General features: G+C 46.4%; 1 protein-coding gene across 3 annotated transcripts in view; it reads right to left on the reverse strand.

The window, feature by feature from the left end:
- LOC146809526 (leukocyte immunoglobulin-like receptor subfamily A member 2) overlaps positions 1 to 20,814 on the reverse strand; it is a 567,796-nt gene that overhangs the window by 163,565 nt on the left and 383,417 nt on the right. For all 3 annotated transcript variants that reach the window (XM_085616353.1, XM_085616354.1, XM_085616352.1), the window contains exon 6: positions 20,098 to 20,136. In XM_085616353.1, coding sequence (XP_085472479.1) covers positions 20,098 to 20,136 — 39 coding nt within the window. The remainder of the gene's footprint in view (positions 1 to 20,097; positions 20,137 to 20,814) is intronic.

The following is a 20,814-nucleotide window of genomic DNA, read 5'->3' on the forward strand; positions in this document are numbered from 1 at the left end:
CTTTGACATTGTTAAACATCTGAAACTGCCCCTTGTACTATATTTTTAAACTGCATAATTGCTCTATAGAAGAGTGTACTATTATCGCTTGGAACTACGGAGTCATGTTCTTGAACTCTTTCTGTGTGCTTGCTATTTCTGTAGTGATATCTGAAAAAAGATGGACGAAAAATCATGTTGAGCAAAGAAAACTTTCTCTTTACTGGACTTAGAAATTATTTAATTCTATAATCTGCAAAGAACACTAGAATGGTTCTGGGGTATCTTGCATGTACAGGGACATGATTTGAATATTCTGTGAGGACATACATCTTTATTGATGTTAATTTGATATTTCAACAAAAGCTAAATGTCCTTATGCTATGCGGCCCCTTTAATTGCAGATGTGATCACCTAGAGTAATTCTCCATTTGCTTCTGCTTATTGCACAATAATGCCACCTCTTTTGCAAGATGCTTAGTTAATGCAAAAGTGGTGTTCAGCTTATCCTTGCTATCTAACTCCAGTCCCATTGTTCTATTACTTCTACTTTGACCGCTAATTGTGTCATTTGTCCGTCTATTTTGTCTAAATGCCCTTCATCATGTCTGCCATCTTAATCTGGGCTTGTTTTAAAGATCGAAGCTCTCCCAGTACCACTCTAATTTATTTATTTATTTTATTTAAAGAGTTTTATATAGCGCTGGCTAGACCCGAAGGTATCTGAGCGCTTTACATAAGGTTCCACATAGTTGCAAACTTACATCAGTTACAAGTTACCAATGATACCAGTAAAAACATTTAAGGAGCATAGAAGAAAAGGAAAGTGGAGTGAGAAGGGCAAGGGGGTAAGGGGTAAAAGGGGTAGGGTATAGATACAACGGAGAGACGAAGGGAAAGTCTGCCCAAGGTCCGGCTGGGTAGGTGATGGCCGAGGGGGAATCCGCAGCCCATCTCCTCTTCAGCTATCAGGTAGCTCCACCGGGCATCGGTCAAATAGCTAGGTCTCAACAGAAAAACATTAAACTAATATTTCAAAATCTAGTGACTTGGGATCAGAACCAATGTCTCTTAAATGCTCAGCTGTTGCTGTCAGAAGAGAGTTGAAATATTTAGGTAGCAGCCCCAACTCGGATGTTCTAGGTTTAGATTGTTCTAATGGCAACTCTGACTTAGTTGATTTAATGGTAGAAGGGGCTGTTGGCTCAGATCTCTTTGCTCTTATTGTCAGTTCTAGAAGGCCTTTTATTTATATGCAACATAAACAAGACCTGTTTGTAGCTGTAGTTAAGGCCATCGTTGTCACCTCCAGTTTAGCCAAATTAGTATTGAGTACAGTGCGGAGGCCTGTTTAACAAGTTGCTGTAAATGGAAGTCAATTTCCAATTCTATCGTGGCTCTCTGAGACTCACCCATGCTATCACAGGTGCAACCCATAATAACTTCTTGCGCTGTATTTAAATTTGGTGAAAGACAGAGATAAGTTATCCAGTCTGTCTGAGGAGATACAGTGATAGAAGGAATTATCAAAGAATGGTATTCCTTATCACTGCCTGACTTGTTCTGTTGTTTAGCAGCTTTAAGCGATTTCCATGACTTAGCGGCCATTGCAGATGTTTGGACCCCCATCACGAGTCCCGCAGCACCATAGGTACAATCATCTTTCAAAGTTAAGACCAAAATAAAAAAGCCATATTTATCCATTTAGAGCTAACAGTAAACGCTCTTACCAATTTCTCAGCAACATAGCCGCAAGCCGCAAGGAAAGGAATCTATGTTTCAACATAGGGAAAGGTGTTCTGGTGCAATTTGCAGTGGCAGTCTTATCTTCTTGATTCTTCCACCGCTGTAATGTGTGTGTATGACACACTCCTGCCGCTTCTAAGAATACTAGATGCAGACACCTAAGTTTCCATTGTTACATGAACACTGCCTGGTAGCTGCATTTCTCCTCTTGTGTTGGACTTGGCCCTTTCTGCTGGGTCACCCCCAAACTTTTTGCCTTCATCCCTCGTGTTCTTTGAACCTGTTTTTGTTGGCATTTAGGTCTTCACTACTGCTTACGAGTGCTAAAGTACTTATGCTCTCGCTTTAAAACATTGTAAAATTGGCCTACACCTGATTACCACAATTAATTTAATTATAAGTCCCTAGTAAAGCGGTACAGCATATACCCAGGGCCTGCTATTACATGCTACTAGCGGGCATGCAGCACATATTGTGCCACCACTTAAGTATCCCTTTAAAGCATGCCTCACACCTGCCAATGCAGCCTGTGTGCAGTTTTAAACTGCTAATTCGACCTGGTAAAATAAACCTCGTGCCAAGCCTAAACCTTCCTTTTTAATACATATAACTCACCTAAGGTAGGTCCTAAACAGCCCATAGGGCAGGGTGCATTGCATTTAAAACGTAGGACATGTTTTTAAATTTTTCATGTCCCTGTAGTGAAAAACTCTTAAATTAATTTTTCACAATTGCAAGGCCTATCTCTCCCATACAATAACATTGAGTTACCTTATTATATTTAGTTAGTGATAACTTTTGTGTGGGAACATATGGGAAAGTCATGTTTGGTGTCAAATTAATTGTAATTTAAAAATCTCTTTAATGATAAAGTCGGATTTGAAGTCACAATTCTGAAAATGCCACTTTTAGAAAGTGACAGGATTTTTGTTATTTTGGTCTCATTTCATTTATAAAATGTATTCCAATATTTTTTACATTGGTGTGGGGTTTTTCTTGTGTTGTGTTTTCACTTCATTACTATTTGTGTGCTGCTTAAATACTTTACACAATTCCTCTAAGTTAAGACGGACTGTTTTTGTGCCAACCTACTGAAAGGTTAATAACAGGTTAATTTAGTGACCTGTGTCGTTCATACTGACAAAGATTGTGGTTGTTGCTTGATAAGGGTTTACACCTCCATAACTGAAAACGCAATTTCTTAGAGCTTGCATCCCTGCTGCAGCTACAATCCTCACATCACAGCTTCCATTTCCACAAAATAGCGCACAAGCAGCGCTGGGGAAACCTCCACTGGTCGCAATCAGCTGCCAAGCAACTGCCAAAATCGCTTCTCTACCTCACAACGTCATCAAGACACATACATCAAAAAGAAGGGCAGGGTCAGCAACAAGAACTGGAAGTCAGATGACCTGTCAAGTTAGTGAAGCAACATCCTCCAGTCAGGCTATATCTTCTTATTGCAGTCCCACAGATCACACCTTCACCTGCTGTAAATTTTCAGAATTTCAGCGAGAGCACAAATGCCCTTCTTGAGAATACATATTAAACAGAAGACTATGCACATAGGTTTATAATGTATTTGAAACGAAGGGAAGAATATAAGAGAGTAGTGCAGGTGAGCATGCTAGAAAGCGGGCTCTATATATGAAAGGGGGACACAAACTGGAAGATACATTTAACTCTACCACATACATGCATATGCAGGTGAACACGTGACACATGTGAGGGTCCACCTGTCAGTCACTACACAGATGTACACAGACTGTGTTAGGGTCAAGTAAAGTTATAGCTTGAGCACCGGAATGGTAGTTGCTTGCGCCAAAAGGAAGCCACTTTAAATGGTTTCAAAAATCTTATCAGAATCTAGCAGTTCGTCAGTGAGCAACATGCCACGATCACATAGAGAACTAGTCAAAGGACTATTGCCATGGTTATTGCACCAGAAAACATACTGGGTATACCAAATGGTTTAAAAGAGGAGCCGGATGTCACTTGGACGCTGCACCAGGCGCTGTCAACTCTCCAGTGATAATATCCATCAATTTATCTCAGAGGCAAAATTACTTTTGCAACAAACGCCCTTTAACATTTCTCCAATCCCCTAATGCTAGTCACAGCTTCAGAACTATAGAAGCCTCCGGTCAAACTATAGGTACTAGCCCACACTGCCCCAAGGCATTTTTTGTGCTGACAGGCAAGAACAGCTCTCATTGAGGGCAAATTAAAACACGGATTGTGAAAGAAATCTTTAATTTTTAATGTTTTGTACACATATATCAACACATATCAACATTAACATGACACAATGTTCTGCACATTTTCCTTGTTTAAACTGATTCTACTTAAATGTAGGCTTGCAGTTTAAAAAGAGTTCATGTTAGTTGTTACTTTGCTTGGAAAAGGTGAACCTTCATTTTTATGTCCAAATGCTGATGCAACATTTAAAATGCGTAATGCTTATTTTTAGGTCGAGCCTGGGCAGTGCATGCGATGCGAGCCATGCTGTATTGGAATATGGACTTGAAGCCCAGCCCACTCTCGGCCCATATTTTTCATTGGCTTGTCTCATTGTCCTTTGTAAATGCTGGCTTCTGATTCCTTAATAGGCTTGTTAGTCCTTCCTTAGTACCGTCTTGTCTTCACTTGTAAGCTCCCATCAGGACTTGCCCTTTTACTTTGGTTGTTACACGGTAAGTCTTATTTAGTCTGCAAGCACTATTTTCTTTAATGAGTTTCTCTAACTGCAGAAGAGCAGGAGTCTCTCATGACCACCGGCTTGTTTAACTCATAGCAAACAGGGAGCTCTTCAGAGGCCATGGGACACAGAAGGGGGTAACTCAGCGATGCCTTTAGTGAGGTTAAAGGTGCGTGATGTAAATTCTGCTAGATCTGGCGTGTTTATTTTCTGAAGGAACATCTGTGTTAAACATGAATATGCTTTAGGTTTGCTCCTCCGCTCACTTGTTAACAAACATGACTTCAACAAAGCTTTACTTACTTGATTATTAGACTTAGGCTTTCAAATGCTTTCCAAGCTGACACTTTCTGGTTGACTTCTTTCCAAACTGTTTACCTCATCCCTAGCTTAGCTGATTAGGGGGATTCCCTTCTTGGGAGACTGAGCCTGCTTTGATTTATTTTAAGACAACCTTATAATGGTTTTTTTTTGTATTTATGATTTGGAATCGCTTTTTAAAATTTGGACTAATACATTAATGTATTGACTATTAATTTACAACTAATTGGATAGTTTGAATTTGTAACTTTGCAAATTCTTTGATAAACCACCATGTTTTGCAAATGTAATATTCTGTGCCACCTTTGTTGGGCCAAATGTGATTGACTTTGTTTAATTTTATTGATATCTGTGAGAGCCTCGAACTAACTAAAGATCCATTGGAGAGCCGCTTGAACCTGAATTTGCAGCAGAAATTCACATAGTTCAAAGTGCCACATAACCGCACTCCTGGCCAATCACCCAAACCATGAATCTTGGGATGCTAGGCAACAATATAGAATCTTTGGGGCAGATTTATGACGACTGGCGCATCCCCGCATATCAGCAGGGATGCGCCAGTTATTATGCGCCACAGCTGCGCCACCATGGATGCGCCGCATTTATAATGCGGCGCACCATGGGGCAAAAACGGCACAGATGCGTGACGCATCTGTGCCGAAAAGTGGCGCATTGCTGGAGTTGCGTCGCAAGCGCGACGCAGCTCCAGCAATGATCTGGGGGGCCCTATCTGTACAATGCTGCGTCAATCCTTACGCCTGCTTCAAGCAGGCGCAGGGTTTTGACGCAGCATGGGCCTAAAAGTGACTGAGTGAAATCTTGTAGATTTCACTCAGCCACTTTTAGGAGGCGTTCCTGCGCCGGAACGCCCCCGCCTGCCCTGGAACGCCTACATGTGTCGCAGGGCTTTACAACGTGACGCATCTGGGAGATGCGTCACGTTTGTAAATGCCCCGCACCATGGCGCAGGATTTGCGCCGCTGCTGCGTCACAAAAGTGACGCAACGGCGGCGCAAAAGTGCCGCAAGTGCAACATAAATCTGCCCCATAGTACCATTAAACAATAAACTGCACAAGTTATTGCAACTATAAATAAACAGTAATTCACTTTGCAAAAGCAAAAGTTCAGGTACGTGCTGACTATTCAAGAACTTTTTCTTGTTACTTTCTTTTAGAGCTCATCCTTGTCTGATTAGTAACAGCTGTACAATGCATGTGTGATTAATGCCGGAGCAGGTGGATATCTGTGACTTATATAGGAATATTTTTATGTCCCGTGTGAGGCTCTGTATGGTGCCTATGGTGCTGAATTTAGGCATGCATGTTTGGTAATGGTGAGATGGAAAAGCTCCACATTCATTCAAATCTCTCCTATGTGCATTATTACAGTTGTCCCTAAGGCCAGCCATTTTATAAGGTAAGTTCAAAGCATGGTGTTGACTAAAGCACCCCTCCATTACTTGATGGGCTTTGTTTTATAGATAGCTATTCTCCATCTCAGGTAATACAGATCCAGATCAAGTAGACTGGCAGGCTGTGGGAGATTTGTGTTGCATACATTGTGTCGCTGATCACAGGCTCCCCACATCCTGCGATTTTAATTGCAGCATTTTATATATTATCTATGGGACTGTTTGGGGAAGGGGGAGGGAATGTGCTTATCTTTGCTTTGTGCTGCATTCCAAAACGCAGCCCTTTTTGTCCACTGCAGCTTGGGCTATTTGTGCTGAAAGGGTTTCAGCTGTGCATCCAGGTAGATTCAGCTGTCCCACTTTCTGGATGTTTACTAAACCGCACCACCATTTTGGAGGTTGGCGGTCTAGTTTAAAATTCGGCTATGCTTATATCAGGCTAATGCCAGTGCGGACGCGCTGCCAATCATACTCCCTGCATCCTGAGATTTTAATCAACGCATTTTATACATTATCTGTGGAATTGTGTTTGAGGGGGAGGGAACATACTTATCTTTGCTTTGTGACAGATTCCGTTGCACAGCTCTTCGGTCTGCCGCAGCTTGTGCTGTTTGTGCAGAAAGTGCTCCAGCTGTGCATCTAGGTCAGTCCTGCTGCCCCAGTTCCTGGTTGTTTGCTTCACTGCACCACCATTTTGAAAGTTAGTGGTCTACCTCAAAGTACGGCTATGCCTATATCAGGCTGCTTGTTTCCGGTTCAGGGAGGACCTGGATTGGCAGTTTGGGCTGGACTGTTCCCATGAGTCACAGGGTCAAGACTGATTTGCATATAGCTGGGTCTGAACTGAGGTGGCGAAGTGAGCTAAAGAACGATGATGGATTCAACCCAGATCTGTGGCTGGGGGTGAGTGTCTGAAAAGTTTCAGCGCTCTGTCAATCATCTACTTGTGTTTGCTATATCAGGCTAATGCCAGCACAAACCTGCAGCAGACGCAGGCAGTGGACGAGCTGCTGGCACATCAAATGCAAGCCTGGCTGCACCCATCCACACTCAAAAGCTGCCAGTGCCCCAGCCTCTTTGGTTAAAAATGCTATCCTGATGACCAGAGTAAGTTACTCTGCTGCAGTCTTTTTTTTAAATTGGTGACCACTATCCTCAATTAGGCCTGTTTGAGTCTTTTTACAGTCTTCTCCCTCACCAGTGTTTAAAGGGTCTGGTCACAAGCAAAGGCAACAGGTCTTCCTGCCGGTCTCTACCTATGATAGCCAGGGGCCCCAAGATCTCACGCTCTACTCTTCTAGAAATTAGAGGGGAGGGTTCCAGTCAAATCTTGGGATCCCCCCTATGGCCCCACCTGTCCTGTTCTCAGGCAACACTGCAATAGTCAAACCCAGCCCCACCCTGCCTCTTCGAGGCTTTTACTGTAACATCAGGTCACTGCTTATACACACAACTGAAATCTGGAATCGTTTATCCTTGCTTTCCAAAGATTTTAGTTTTTTTCACTTATCATCACATTTTGAGACACTGGTTTTTTGGGGAAATATTTTTTTTTTGTTTTGAAAAGAAAAATAACACATTGAACAAAGCATGACCACACAATGCACAATAATTATCATTCCACACTTGTCTCATATGGCAATAGTCCAAACGTGACGGCCATTGTAGGTGAATCTGTCGATGAGTTTGAACGAGCCGGGCAGGCATGAAGAACAATCCAAGACTATAAAACACAGCAGGGATATACAGTACATCATTCAAGGCTTTTCCCCGCCGTTGTCCTGATACCAATTTTTGAGACACCGTTAAGGTCCAGCTTATCAAATCCCTTCCAGTTGACTGGGTGGAAATGTGTATCTTTAAAATTGAGCTAGCGGCCAGAGTCCACTGGAAGGGTGCACTTATTGCCTGGTAGATGCTAAGAAAGACTTTAGTCGTGTCCTAGCTGAATGCATCATCCCTTTTGCACTGTCTTGCAACATTTTCCTCCTACTGAGAGATTTCAGTTTCCAAGCGGAAGAGGTTGCTAAGCCAGAGGCTGGTCAATCCCTCACTGACATGGACATGCTGAGCTTCCACCACAGCGTTGTTGGCCTGGCGCATGTAGCAGGTCATACCCTAGACTTAATTTTCACCAATTCCTCACTCCTAGGGAATGAATGTCCTGTCCCTCTTACCTGTACGAACCAAGTTTCAGATTGCTAAGGCTGATATTACGAACCAGTCTGCCAAAGTAGCGAAAAATGCCTAAATAGCCTGGAAAACCATATTGGCAGAAATGTTCACTTAATCATTTGTCTCGGTGGATGTCGGCCAGTGTTCAGATGTAAACATTGTGCAAACGAACTATCCAAACGCTCTTACTGTAGCATTTGCCAGAACGGTCCTGCTTAAAAAGGCATGCCTCCTCCAGACCTCATGCTCCTTGGTTCTCTATGGAACTCAGCAGTATGAAAGCTGTCTGCAAAAGGCTGGAAAGACAATGGCACCAATCTAAAACTCTGGAAGACATAGCGGCCTACAAACTAGCACTTATGAGCTATCACATACTGTTGGACTTAGCCCTTCTGGCAGGTTCACCCCTGAACTTTTTGCCTTAAGTTAAGCTCTGACATATTGGTAGTGAAATTTGGCCTCTGCGCACTTTAGCACTGTGGCCCAGAGTAAAGTGCATGCGCTCTCTGAGTGCATGTGGTGAGATTGGCCTGCCCTCCCGTAGGAATGCATGGGGGATATGTGTGTCCATGGTAATTCCTGATGTGAGAGGAGTGCAGGGTCGAATTTAGTATGTGCGAACTCGTGAGAATAAATGCTGCGCAATGGTGTGTGCAGATTTATGGTGACTAGTGGAGAAGTGCCACTTCTAGAAGTTGGCCTTTCTATGTACTGTGTGTCTGCCTACGTGATGTGGAGTGCATGTCTGGCTTGTGATTGACAGGAGCTGAGAGGGCTGGGGAATTCAAGAAGCCAGGGTGAGTCTGCCCGGTGGTGAATGGAGAGATCTGCATATAGATGGGAGGGAGGAGTTGCACCTGGAACCTGAATAGGACTGTGCCTTCCCTTCACAATGCTGGCTCCGCCCCCTGTGGTGCGCCTGAGCACCTAGCCCCCACCTGACAAAGGAGAGAGGAGCGGAGCACAACAAAGTGCTCCAAAGCTCCCCCAAACCAGTTGCATCTGGTTTTTCCCCCAGCCCTGTGCTGTGTCACAAAGGGAAAATGTAATATAAATATAGGGGCTGTGTCCCCATGAAATTGTTCAGTTTTCCTGTTCCTGAGGAAGGAGGGGGCTTGCTGCTGCTGGGGCCCAGGAGGGACCGCCATGGGGGCTGCCTCCCTGCTGGAGGGCCCTGTGTGCTGGCCCCTGGGCCCAGCTCTGCCCCTGAAACCTCCCCAGGACTTTTCCTGAAGGAGCTGGGGCTCATAGCGCCTGGTGAGTGCTTTATTGCTTTATTTGGAGGCAGAGGAGCGCTTCTGTTTTCCCCCTGCAGCGCTGGGCTGCGATCATGTTGGGAGGGAATCCCCAGCGTAGGGATTCCCCCCGCTATGCCTTAATGGCGGGAGCCCACCCCGCTTATCGATCGCAATGGCGGGTGCCCACCCCGCTGCATATCTTAATTCAGTAGGGAGCTTACCCCTCGTATTCACCGCCGTGCCGCAAAACCGGAAGTCAGGCAGCGTCATGCCTGTCGTAGGGCGTGACTTCCGCCTTCCAAGGGAAGCCCCGCGCCCAGGGATCGGCCAAGAAGAGAGGAAGGGGGCGCGGAAGTCTGTGCATGCCTCGCAGGGCTCCCATGAGTTTAGGGAGCCCTGCGTATTGCCAGAGAGTCCCGGGTCCCAGGAGGGGACCCGGGTGAAGAGGAGATGCCACCGAAGTCAGACGGGCCCCCCGTGGGGAAGAGGGAGCCCCGGGGTGTCACGAGAAGTGCTGCCGGTCCCAATCAAGCTCTGTGGAGACCGGAGCAGCACGGCGGGAAGAGTCCGAAGTCCTGGGTCCCAGGAGGGAGCCCAGTTGAAGTCTAAAGAGGCCCGGAGCAGCGCCAGTGAGCCGGTGAGTGGGGCTCGAGTATGTAGTGCCTGGGAGAAGCACACAGTCAGAGCGGTCCCGACCGGCAGCGGGTCGCTCCAACGCTTGGGAGCCAATTCTTTGGGGTTCATATTTTACAGAGCCTTGGTCGCTCCAACGTGGGGCCTAGTTGTCCTGATAGCCTGTGTGACTCCAATGGGGGCATTTGTGTTTTAGTGTAGCCCCCGAGGGCTCCAATAGGGGCACAGTTTATTGAGGGCCCCAGCCAGGCCCAGAGGGCACAGTTGTGCCAGGGCCCATTTGTTTTCTCCCCAGCTGCGCCGCACCAGCAGCTGGAACCTGTGGCGAAATTCTTGAGAAAGTCCCTGAGAGGGACAGAAGTGGCACAAGAGGTGCCCGGCCTTCCCCATTATTTACAGCTGCACAGCAGTTAGTGCCAGCTGCATCGTTTAGGCCCTCACGTTATGGTTCTCAGCTGCTCAGCAAGTAGTGGACAGCTGCTACGTTTAGGTTTGCGCAGTGGCGCACCCTTGACTTTCACTGCTTAGGCAGCGCGCCCTGACTTTCGGGACACAGGGCATTTGAGCCCCCTTTTTGAGATGGCCAGTTGGCCAGGGGGACTGTGAGGGTTGTAGGGTGCTAGGTCCTAATATGAGTGTAGTGCTAGGAATTGTTATTCATTTAGTATGATTTACGCACCCTGTGTTATACCTCTAAATGTGTTTTATGATCATGAGGTTGTTTTGCATATCATGGTTTATGCTAGTGAGATTATGTTCCACTGCGTGATTTATGCCCCTAATGTGAGTTATGCTTAGGAGGTTAGGGTCTAATGCGTTTTAGACTTATGAGAGAATTGCATAACGTGTTTATGCTGGTGAGGTTGGTGCAGAATGTATTCGCGCCTAATGTGATACTGTGCATAATGTAGTTTATGTTACAGGCTGATGCTAAGTACAGTGATTACCAGTAGTTACTGGTTGTGTTCTATGTTTATGATAAGTTCTACATTTACTAAGTTCATTTTGTGATGGTACTGACAGTGGTCCAGTTGGCCCTGTCAAGTGTAAATAATCCCTTGTAAATATGATCTTGTGCCAGGTGGCACCATGTATATTATGTGTTTACTATTCTAATGTGTTATGAGAATACAAATGCTATTTTTGATATAACCTTGTGTGGAGATCCTTTTGTAGTGTGCCTGGGATGTTGTTGCTGTGTGCGTGCGCAAATGCTTTACACATGACCTCCGGGATAAGCCTGACTGCTCGTGCCAAGCTACCAAGGGTGTGAGCAGGGGTTATCTTTGGCGTATAACTCCCTTGCCCTGACTAGAGTGGTGGTCTCTGCCTGGCTTTGGCACAAGCCTTAGCCAACCAGAGATCCCATTTCTAACGCTGGTGATCAGCGTTGGGATTAGGACTTGCATTTGTGCAGAACTACAGCGACAACTGGCTGCACTACAAAACTCTGCATTTTAGATAGTCACATGGAAAGGGATTATTGGTCTAAGTTTGCTTTAAGTGTCATTTCTTGTGCACTCTGAGTTGGGTGTCCTGCCAAGGACAGAAACCAGAGAATCTGGAGGAGAGACTGCCCTTGAGCCATTGCGCTGGTTCTTGGGTTGGCCTACAGTGGGGACTTAATTGGTATGGAATCACTAGCTCGGGAGGGTAGATCATCCCCTAAGTGCAGTGTGAGTTTTCTGGATTCACCAGTAAGGGTGGGATCCAGTGGTGGCAGCAGAAGTGTGTGTCCAGTGCATGAAGTCCCATTCCCAGTTCCCAGAAGGTGGTACCTGGTTCCCGTAAAGGGGGTGCAGGTTGAGATTCAGGGGCAGTAGATACTGTCTCACCAGTCTTGTGGGGGGAGTGTGGATGAGTGATGTGTTGCACTGAACGATTGGGTGTGAGTTCTCTGAAATAAGGAGCTTGCTGAATAATTGGGTGTGAGTTCTCTGAAATAAGGAGCTTGCATTGGGGAGTGATTCCAAAAGGAGTGGCTGAGGTGTCTTCCAGTCCAGAGTGGTGGAAGAGGTTCAGAGTAGCCCAGCTAGGTCCCGGTGTAGGGGCTCACATCCTATCTCAGAGGAGAAGGAGTGGGTGGGACTGCGTGTCTCCAGGTGCCCGAAACCCAGTCTCAGGGCCTGGATGGTTTCTTAAGGGAACATCAGGTCAGGGGCCTAGGCTGAATTACAGCAGAGGGACCCTGAATATATTAATGAGTGAGGAAGAGATCAGGGAAAGAGACTAATGAGAAACAAGACTTCCTACACTATACCACTTAAATTGAAGGCAATATGTCCATGCAATAAAATAATACCCACAGTCAACGGTATATAAAACTATATTATTTCATTTATTAATTACTTTTATCATTTTTTTATCATTTTTTTAAACAATTTTCATACTGTGTTGTAATACATATAATATGGTTCACATCAAACTATTGAAGCACAATTTATGATTAATTGTACAACCATGACATAAATAGAAAAACATATATACCACATATATGACACACAATTAAAGACAATAAATCTGCAACTCAAGAAAGCAACAATATATAGACAATTAAAATCATAGGTTGTATAGTTTAAACATAGGACCAACGCCTACGCGCGTTTCGGAGCTCAAAAAATGATCTTTACAGGCTCCTTCTTCAGGGCGTGTAACTGTGGTCTTTCAGAGGAGAAAAAGGCTTCAAGGCCTAGTTTGATGTCCAGCACTCATACATTAGAGTTAAACATTAAATTTTGACAGCCGAAGAGCGCAAACCATGGAATCCTTCATAAATCTTTGCTGAATTGATCGATTAACTCTATGAGCGTTTATAAAAAATTGTTTACGCTCAGCATCTGATACGCGCTCTCATCATTCCCTGGTTCACCCAATAAGAGTAATGCCAGGCTCTACTCACTCCTGATCTAAAACGAGTACCTTGGAATCTTTGACAAGCCTTCGCCTATTTGCTCGTTCCTCAAATACTAAAACTAAAGATTTAGGAAACTTCGTCACTGGTTTCCCCTTGTATAAGAATCTGCCATTGGAAAACCAACGGCTGTCAAAATTTAATGTTTAACTCTAATGTATGAGTGCTGGACATCAAACTAGGCCTTGAAGCCTTTTTCTCCTCTGAAAGACCACAGTTACACGCCCTGAAGAAGGAGCCTGTAAAGATCATTTTTTGAGCTCCGAAACGCGCGTAGGCGTTGGTCCTATGTTTAAACTATACAACCTATGATTTTAATTGACTATATATTGTTGCTTTCTTGAGTTGCAGATTTATTGTCTTTAATTGTGTGTCATATATGTGGTATATATGTTTTTCTATTTATGTCATGGTTGTACAATTAATCATAAATTGTGCTTCAATAGTTTGATGTGAACCATATTATATGTATTACAACACAGTATGAAAATTGTTTAAAAAAATGATAAAAAATGATAAAAGTAATTAATAAATGAAATAATATAGTTTTATATACCGTTGACTGTGGGTATTATTTTATTGCATGGACATATTGCCTTCAATTTAAGTGGTATAGTGTAGGAAGTCTTGTTTCTCATCAGGGGCCTAGGCTGTACTGATAGGTCATTTGAGGAGGATCTCCCAGTGTCTAGAGAACTTGGAGCCTCTGTAAGCAGAGCTCCAGTAGTTCTGGTGTCTGGCGGTACCGCTCCAGTTGGGAGGGTGCAGAAGTCCAGATGGAGGGATGAGAGGGGTTAAGAGTCCCCAGTGGGAACCAGTAGGTCAGGGGCCAGCCGGGAGGGCTGTTTCACCAGTGATTGGCCATGGTGACGCCACTTCTGTCCTGGGGGATCTGCACGCACTGTCAGATGGACAGGAGGTCGTGAGATCTGCGCCAGGCAGACTGTCACACCACACATTAGTTATGTGTCACCCTCGGGGGGCATGCGTGCTCCCTGTGAAGTCCTGGTTCCCCGGGCATCTGACCAAAGGGTACGTCCCTGGGTTGGGGAGCCAGTATCTGGTGTTTCCGGATCTGGACGTTAGGGCAACTGTAATCAGTGTCCTGGCCGGTTTGCCTTCTAAGGGGTACCACTCCCGTAAAGGGGGTATAGAACTCTAGAAGGGGGTGCAGAGGGAGGGAGTCCTCGCCTCTGACCCCTGTGCATGCGGTGAATGTTGATCCCAGGTGGTAGACCAGTTGATGGAGAGAGGTCCTGAACTGGTGGGAGAGTTGTGTTCTGTGGGGTGCTTCCCTGGGAGGGTGCAGAACTCCAGAAGTAGAGGTAGGGTGGGACATTCTTGCCCGTGACCTCTGGTCAGCCTGAGGGTGTGGACCCTAGGTTGAAGGATCAGTGGTAGTTTGGAACTACACTGAGAGGGAGAGTGGAGAATGGCTATTGGATGCCAGGGGTTACTTCCCCCCACTCTGTGGTTTGGCAAGGACCAGTGGTATCTGGGTGGCCTAGGGCCTGGTCCTGGCCATGGACAACTAGGGAGTACCAGTGGGGTAGCCTCGTTGGGCCTGAGAGTTTTTTTTCAGAGGGAACCACGTTGGTTCAGAGTGGCGTAGAACCGGAGGGTGTCCCTGCAGTGCGGGCCCGCGTCCGTGTTCTATCGCCCCAAGCAGGGAAGCCCATCATGGTGGTGATTGGTCTGCCCTGCGTTTTGGCTGGAAGGGGGTTGTGTTGGACTTGGCCCTTCTGGCAGGTTCACCCCTGAACTTTCTGCCTTAAGCTCTGACATATTGGTAGTGATTTTGGGCCTCTGCCCACTTTAGCACTGTGGCCCAGTGTAAAGTGCGTGCGCTCTTTGAGTGCGTGTGGTGAGATTGGCCTGCCCTCCCATAGGACTGCACGGGGGATGTGTGTGTCCATGGTAATTCCTGATGTGAGAGGAGTGCAGGGTCGAATTTAGTATGTGCGAACGCGTGGGAATAAATGCTGCGCAATGGTGTGTGCAGATTTATGGTGACTAGTGGAGAAGTGCCACTTCTAGAAGTTGGCCTTTCTATGTACTATGTGTCTGCCAGCCTGATGTGGAGTGCATGTCTGGCTTGTGATTGACAGGAGCAGAGAGGGCTGGGGAATTCCAGGAGCCAGGGTGAGTCTGCCCAGTGGTGAATGGAGAGATCTGCATGTAGATGGGAGGGAGGAGTTGCACCTGGGACCTGAATAGGACTGTGCCTTCCCTCCACAATGCTGGCTCTGCCCCCGGTGGTGCGCCGGAGCACCTAGCCCCCACCTGACAAAGGAGAGAGGAGCTGAGCACAACAAAGTGCTCCAAAGTTCCCCCAAACCAGTTGCATCTGGTTTTTCCCCCAGCCCTGTGCTGTGTCACAAAGGGAAAATGTAATATAAATATAGGGGCTATGTCCCCATGAAATTGTTCAGTGTTCCTGTTCCTGAGGGAGGAGGGGGCTTGCTGCTGCTGGGGCCCAGGAGGGACTGCCATGGGAGCTGCCTCCCTGCTGGAGGGCCCTGTGTGCCGGCCCCTGGGCCCAGCTCTGCCCCTGAAACCTCCCCAGGACTTTTCCTGAAGGAGCTGGGGCTCCTAGCGCCTGGTGAGCGCTTTATTGCTTTATTTGGAGCCAGAGGAGCGCTCCTGTTCTCCCCCCTGTAGCGCTGGGCTGCGATCATGTTGGGAGGGAATCCCCAGTGTAGGGATTCCCCCCGCTATGCCTTCATGGCGGGAGCCCACCCCGCTTATCGATCGCAATGGCGTGTTCCCACCCCGCTGCATATTTTAATTAAGTAGGGAGCCTACCCCTCGTATTCACAGCCGCGGCCGCGCCGCAAAATGGGAAGTCAGGCAGCGTCGTGCCTGTCATGGGGCGGGACTTCCGCCTTCCAAGGGAAGCCCCGCGCCCAGGGATTGGCCAAGAAGAGAAGAAGGCGGCGCGGAAGTCTGTGCATGCCTCGCGGGGCTCCCGTGAGTTGAGGGAGCCCCACGTATTGCCAGAGAGTCCTGGATCCCAGGAGGGGGCCCGGGTGAAGAGGAGATGCCGCCAAAGTCAGACGGGGCACCCGTGGGGAAGAGGGAGCCCCACGGTGTCAGGAGAAGTGCTGCCGGTCCCAGTTAAGCCTTGTGGAGACCGGAGCAGCACGGCAGGAAGAGTCCGAAGTCCTGGGTCCCAGGAGGGTGCCCAGGTGAAGTCTAAAGAGGCCCGGAGCAGCGCCAGTGAGCCGGTGAGTGGGGCTCGAGTATGTAGTGCCTGGGAGAGGCACACAGTCAGAGCGGCCCCGACTGGCAGCGGGTCGCTCCAACGCTTGGGAGCCAATTCTTTGGGGGGCATATTTTACAGAGCCTTGGTCGCTCCAACGTGGGGCCTAGTTGTCCTGAGAGCCTGTGTGGCTCCAATGGGGGCATTTGTGTTTTAGTGTAGCCCCCGAGGGCTCCAACAGGGGCACAGTTTATTAAGAGCCCCAACCAGGCCCAGAGGGCACAGTTGTGCCAGGGCCCATTTGTTCTCTCCCCAGCTGCGCCGCACCAGCGCGGGCCGCTGCAACGTGTGGCGCAATTCTTGAGAAAGTCCCTGAGAGGGACAGAAGTGGCACAAGAGGTGCCCGGCCTTCCCCATTATTTACAGCTGCGCAGCAATTAGTGCCAGCTGAATTGTTTAGGCCCTCACGTTATGGTTGTCAGCTGCCCAACAAGTAGTGGGCAGCTGCTACATTTAGGTTTGCGCAGTGGCGCACCCTTGACTTTCGTTGCTTAGGCAGCGCGGCCTGACTTTCGGGACACAGGGAATTTGAGCCCCCTTTTTGAGATGGCCAGTTGGCCAGGGGGACTGTGAGGGTTGTAGGGCGCCAGGAAATGTTATTCATTTAGTATGATTTACGCACCCTGTGTTATACCTCTAAATGTGTTTTATGATCATGAGGTTGTTTTCCATATTATGGTTTATGCTAGTGAGATTATGTTCCACTGTGTGATTTATGCCCCTAATGTGAGTTATGCTTAGGAGGTTAGGGTCTAATGTGTTTTAGACTTATGAGAGAATTGCATAACGTGTTTATGCTGGTGAGGTTGGCTCAGCATGTATTCGCGCCTAATGTGATACTGTGCATAATGTAGTTTATGTTACAGGCTGATGCTAAGTACATTGATTACCAGTGGTCGCTGGTTGTGTTCTATGTTTATGATAAGTTCTACATTTACTAAGTTCACTTTGTGATGGTACTGACAGTGGTCCAGTTGGCCCCGTCAGGTGTAAATAATCCCTTGTAAATATGATCTTGTGCCAGGTGGCACCATGTATATTGTGTTTACTATTCTAATGTGTTATGAGAATACAAAGGCTATTTTCGATATAACCTTGTGTGGAGTTCCTTTTGTAGTGTGTCTGGGATGTTGTTGCTGTGTGCGTGCGCAAATGCTTTACACATGACCTCCGGGATAAGCCTGACTGCTTGTGCCAAGCTACCAAGGGGGTGAGCAGGGGTTATCTTTGGCATGTAACTCCCTTGCCCTGACTAGAGTGGTGGTCTCTGCCTGGCTTTGGTGCAAGCCTTAGCCAACCAGAGATCCCATTTCTAACACATAAGGAAAATTAGGAGAAGCTACATTACTAACAAAATCGAGAATGCTGGCAACACGTCCAAAGAGCTGTACAGCGTGCTTAATGATTTAACCAAGTCTCGTGCCTTTTTGTATTCCAGCCTCTCAGCAACTGTGTGACTCTTTGGCTGACTTTTTGAGGCAAAAATGTAAATCATCTGTTTCCCATCAGCTAAAGTCAGACTAACCCAACTGATCTCATGGCGTCCCCATCTGACTTCACCCTCCACCTAGATAGGTTCCCACCTGTTACGTTATATCAAATTCTTGGGCTCCTGGCTAAAGTTAAATCTGGCTCACCAGCGGACATATGCCCGCCCAGGATCACTGCTAATCTTACGACTTTTATAACACCTGCTATTCTCTCACTTTTCAATCTATCCTTAGACATGGTCAAAATACCATTAGCTTGGAAGGCCATTCTGGTGTCTCTTATATTGAAAAAACAAAATGCAGAACCAGAAAGTTTGTCCAACTACCGCCTCATCTCACTTCTCCCACTATTGGGGAAAATCTTGTAAGCCCATTCAGCAACCAGCTTATGGCATTCCTCGAGGACTTTAAAATTATTGATGCCTCCCAATCAGGATTCAGAGCTGGCTACTGTACTGAAATCATGCTGGAGGTAGTTACGGACACCATCCACCTCACTCTTCATGCAGGCTTTCCTTCCATACCTATGCTGTAGGACCTGTCAGCAGCCTTTGGCACCGTCTCCCATGATATACTGCTATAAATACTGTGTGAGATCGGTGTCAGTGGCAATGCCTTACTGTGGCTCGCTGACGTCTTAGACAGTCACACACAGACGATCTCCAAAGGATGCCTGAGGGATTATCCTTGAGCCTAACATTGCTTAACATATACGTAGCTCCCCTTTACCCAGGTTGTTGAATCTTGTGGCTTTCATGTTATATTATGTGCGGATGATACCCAGCTGATCATCTCATTTGGCCAGGATTATGATGGTGTAAAGCACAGATTCATGGACTGTATGAAAAGGATCGCTGCCTGGATGACAGCGAACTGTCTTTCACTGAACAGCGATAAAACAGAAATACTGGTGTTTGGCAAAGCCCAGCACCTCTGGTCCCTTAACTGGTGGCCTTCTGAACTCGGGGCATCTCTTTCCCCCATGCTAGTCATGAAAACACTGGGTGTCAAATTGGATCAGGCTTTACCCATGAAAGACCATATCTCCGCAATCTGCGGGGCCTGCTTTGCAACCATGCGGCTACTGAGGATAGTCTACCCCTGGCTACCATCCTGTGCAAGGAAATCTCTGGTCCAGGGCCTAGTCATTAGTCTCCTTGACTATGAAAACACATTACCTATGGCCCCCAATGACACATTATTGGCCAAACTACAGGTGGTACAGAAGACGGCTGCGTGACTGGTTTGAAATCTTCCGGCAGGATCTCCCTCGGCACCCAACCTGAGAATGCAACCTTGGCTTCCAGTCAGAAAGCGGACCATTTTCAAGGTCTGTTGTCTTACCCCCATGTCTTTGATGGGTGGAGCCTCCACATATCTAAAAGACAAATTGCGGTATTACTGTCCCACTTCTGACCATTCCCCACATCTGCGCCTCCAAATTTGGAAGCAGAGCCCCATCGGCGCTGCTGTTTTGACTTTGCCAAGTTTAAAAAACATTTAATGACCAGGCTGTTTTAGGGTGTTGTGGTGTTTCTGTGCTGGCAGAGCACAGAGATATAACTTCGGGTATGAGTCGTTGCGCTATATCAAGAAGAAATAACATAACAACATAACATATAGGAAAAACATTAGTATGTATTTTGTACTACAGGATAGGCAACTGACTTAAGCCATGAAGCAGAAGCTCCTGTGAACTGTTTGTGCAGCAGCGTACCAAACATTATGTCAAAACAGTTTAATATTGGTGAGGACATTCAAGAGTTGTTGTTGACTTGGCTTTTGTACTCGGATTGGCAGTAAAGATCAAATTGATTACAGTTACAGCCTATCAGCGCAGAAGGGTAAATGGGCTGTCCAATGGTATCAGGTTAAGTGTTGCATGACGGTGAGTCCTCAGAGTGAGCGGAGGATATCTAGTGTGATAGATATAGTACTACTTTAAATGTGTGTCTGACATGACAGTATGCTCTTAATCTAGCCTATTGTGTAGTGGGGAGTATTGGCCAATTCCACAGATGCATGCATTGCTTGGTAGATTTCACAGACAAACATGTATTGCTCAATCAGGATCTGATGTTAAGGGTGCTTATTGGACCATGTGTAAGAACTAATTTCTGATTATAATTCCTTTTCACTAGATGGAGGGAAGTGCCCTTAACAATGACAGTAAAGGGCCAGAGTGGGACAGAGTAGAAGAATGAGGTGTACAAATGAAAAAAGATTACTCACTTTGAGAGGTGGTAGCTGTGCTCGTCTCCTGTTGTTTATCTGTAAGAAAATAAATTGACAGTGCCATTCAGACTCCAAAGTGAATTTTAAAATAGATTAGTTTGGACATGTTAAGAGTGATAACACTTAATTTGGAAACTAAAAGTAAAATAGACTCTTCAGTACAATAGGACTCATTCCAGATTTTACTGGTGCGGTCCCTCCGTAACAGACCTTTGCACGTCTACCAACCACAACAAACAGAGGCTACCATCAGCCTAGACTGGCCTGATTTGCAGTTCTGTTTTCATCCTCCTAGGTTTGATCTGATCTCTCACTCTGCTAACTGAACCCCCACCACCAGTCCTGCCACTCCACCAGTGCTTGCACTTCACCCTGCCTCTACACTATTCCACTCCTTGACAGTAATATGCTATGTAGATCATTTCTGAGACAACAGCCTCCATTTTTTACAAAGAAGAATCTTAAATAGGCAGCACTCAATCTATAAAATTCCCAATCAGCCATTAGACACTGCCTGTCGAATCCTGTTTGCCTAAGTAGCAGCCTTACTGTGATCACCATAACTCTCTCTGATCAAGCAGTTTGCAAACTTCCGTCCAGTAGACTTGTGCAAGCAATACCTGTAAACTTCCATAGGTTTTGGGTAATAGCATCTCTTTCAAAATTTGCCTTTGCCTTAGACAACATGGCAGAGTCCAAACTGATGTGGCATGG

This window comes from Triturus cristatus, chromosome 7 (genome assembly GCF_964204655.1).
Source record: "Triturus cristatus chromosome 7, aTriCri1.1, whole genome shotgun sequence".
In the NCBI taxonomy this organism is placed as follows: Eukaryota; Metazoa; Chordata; class Amphibia; order Caudata; family Salamandridae; genus Triturus; species Triturus cristatus.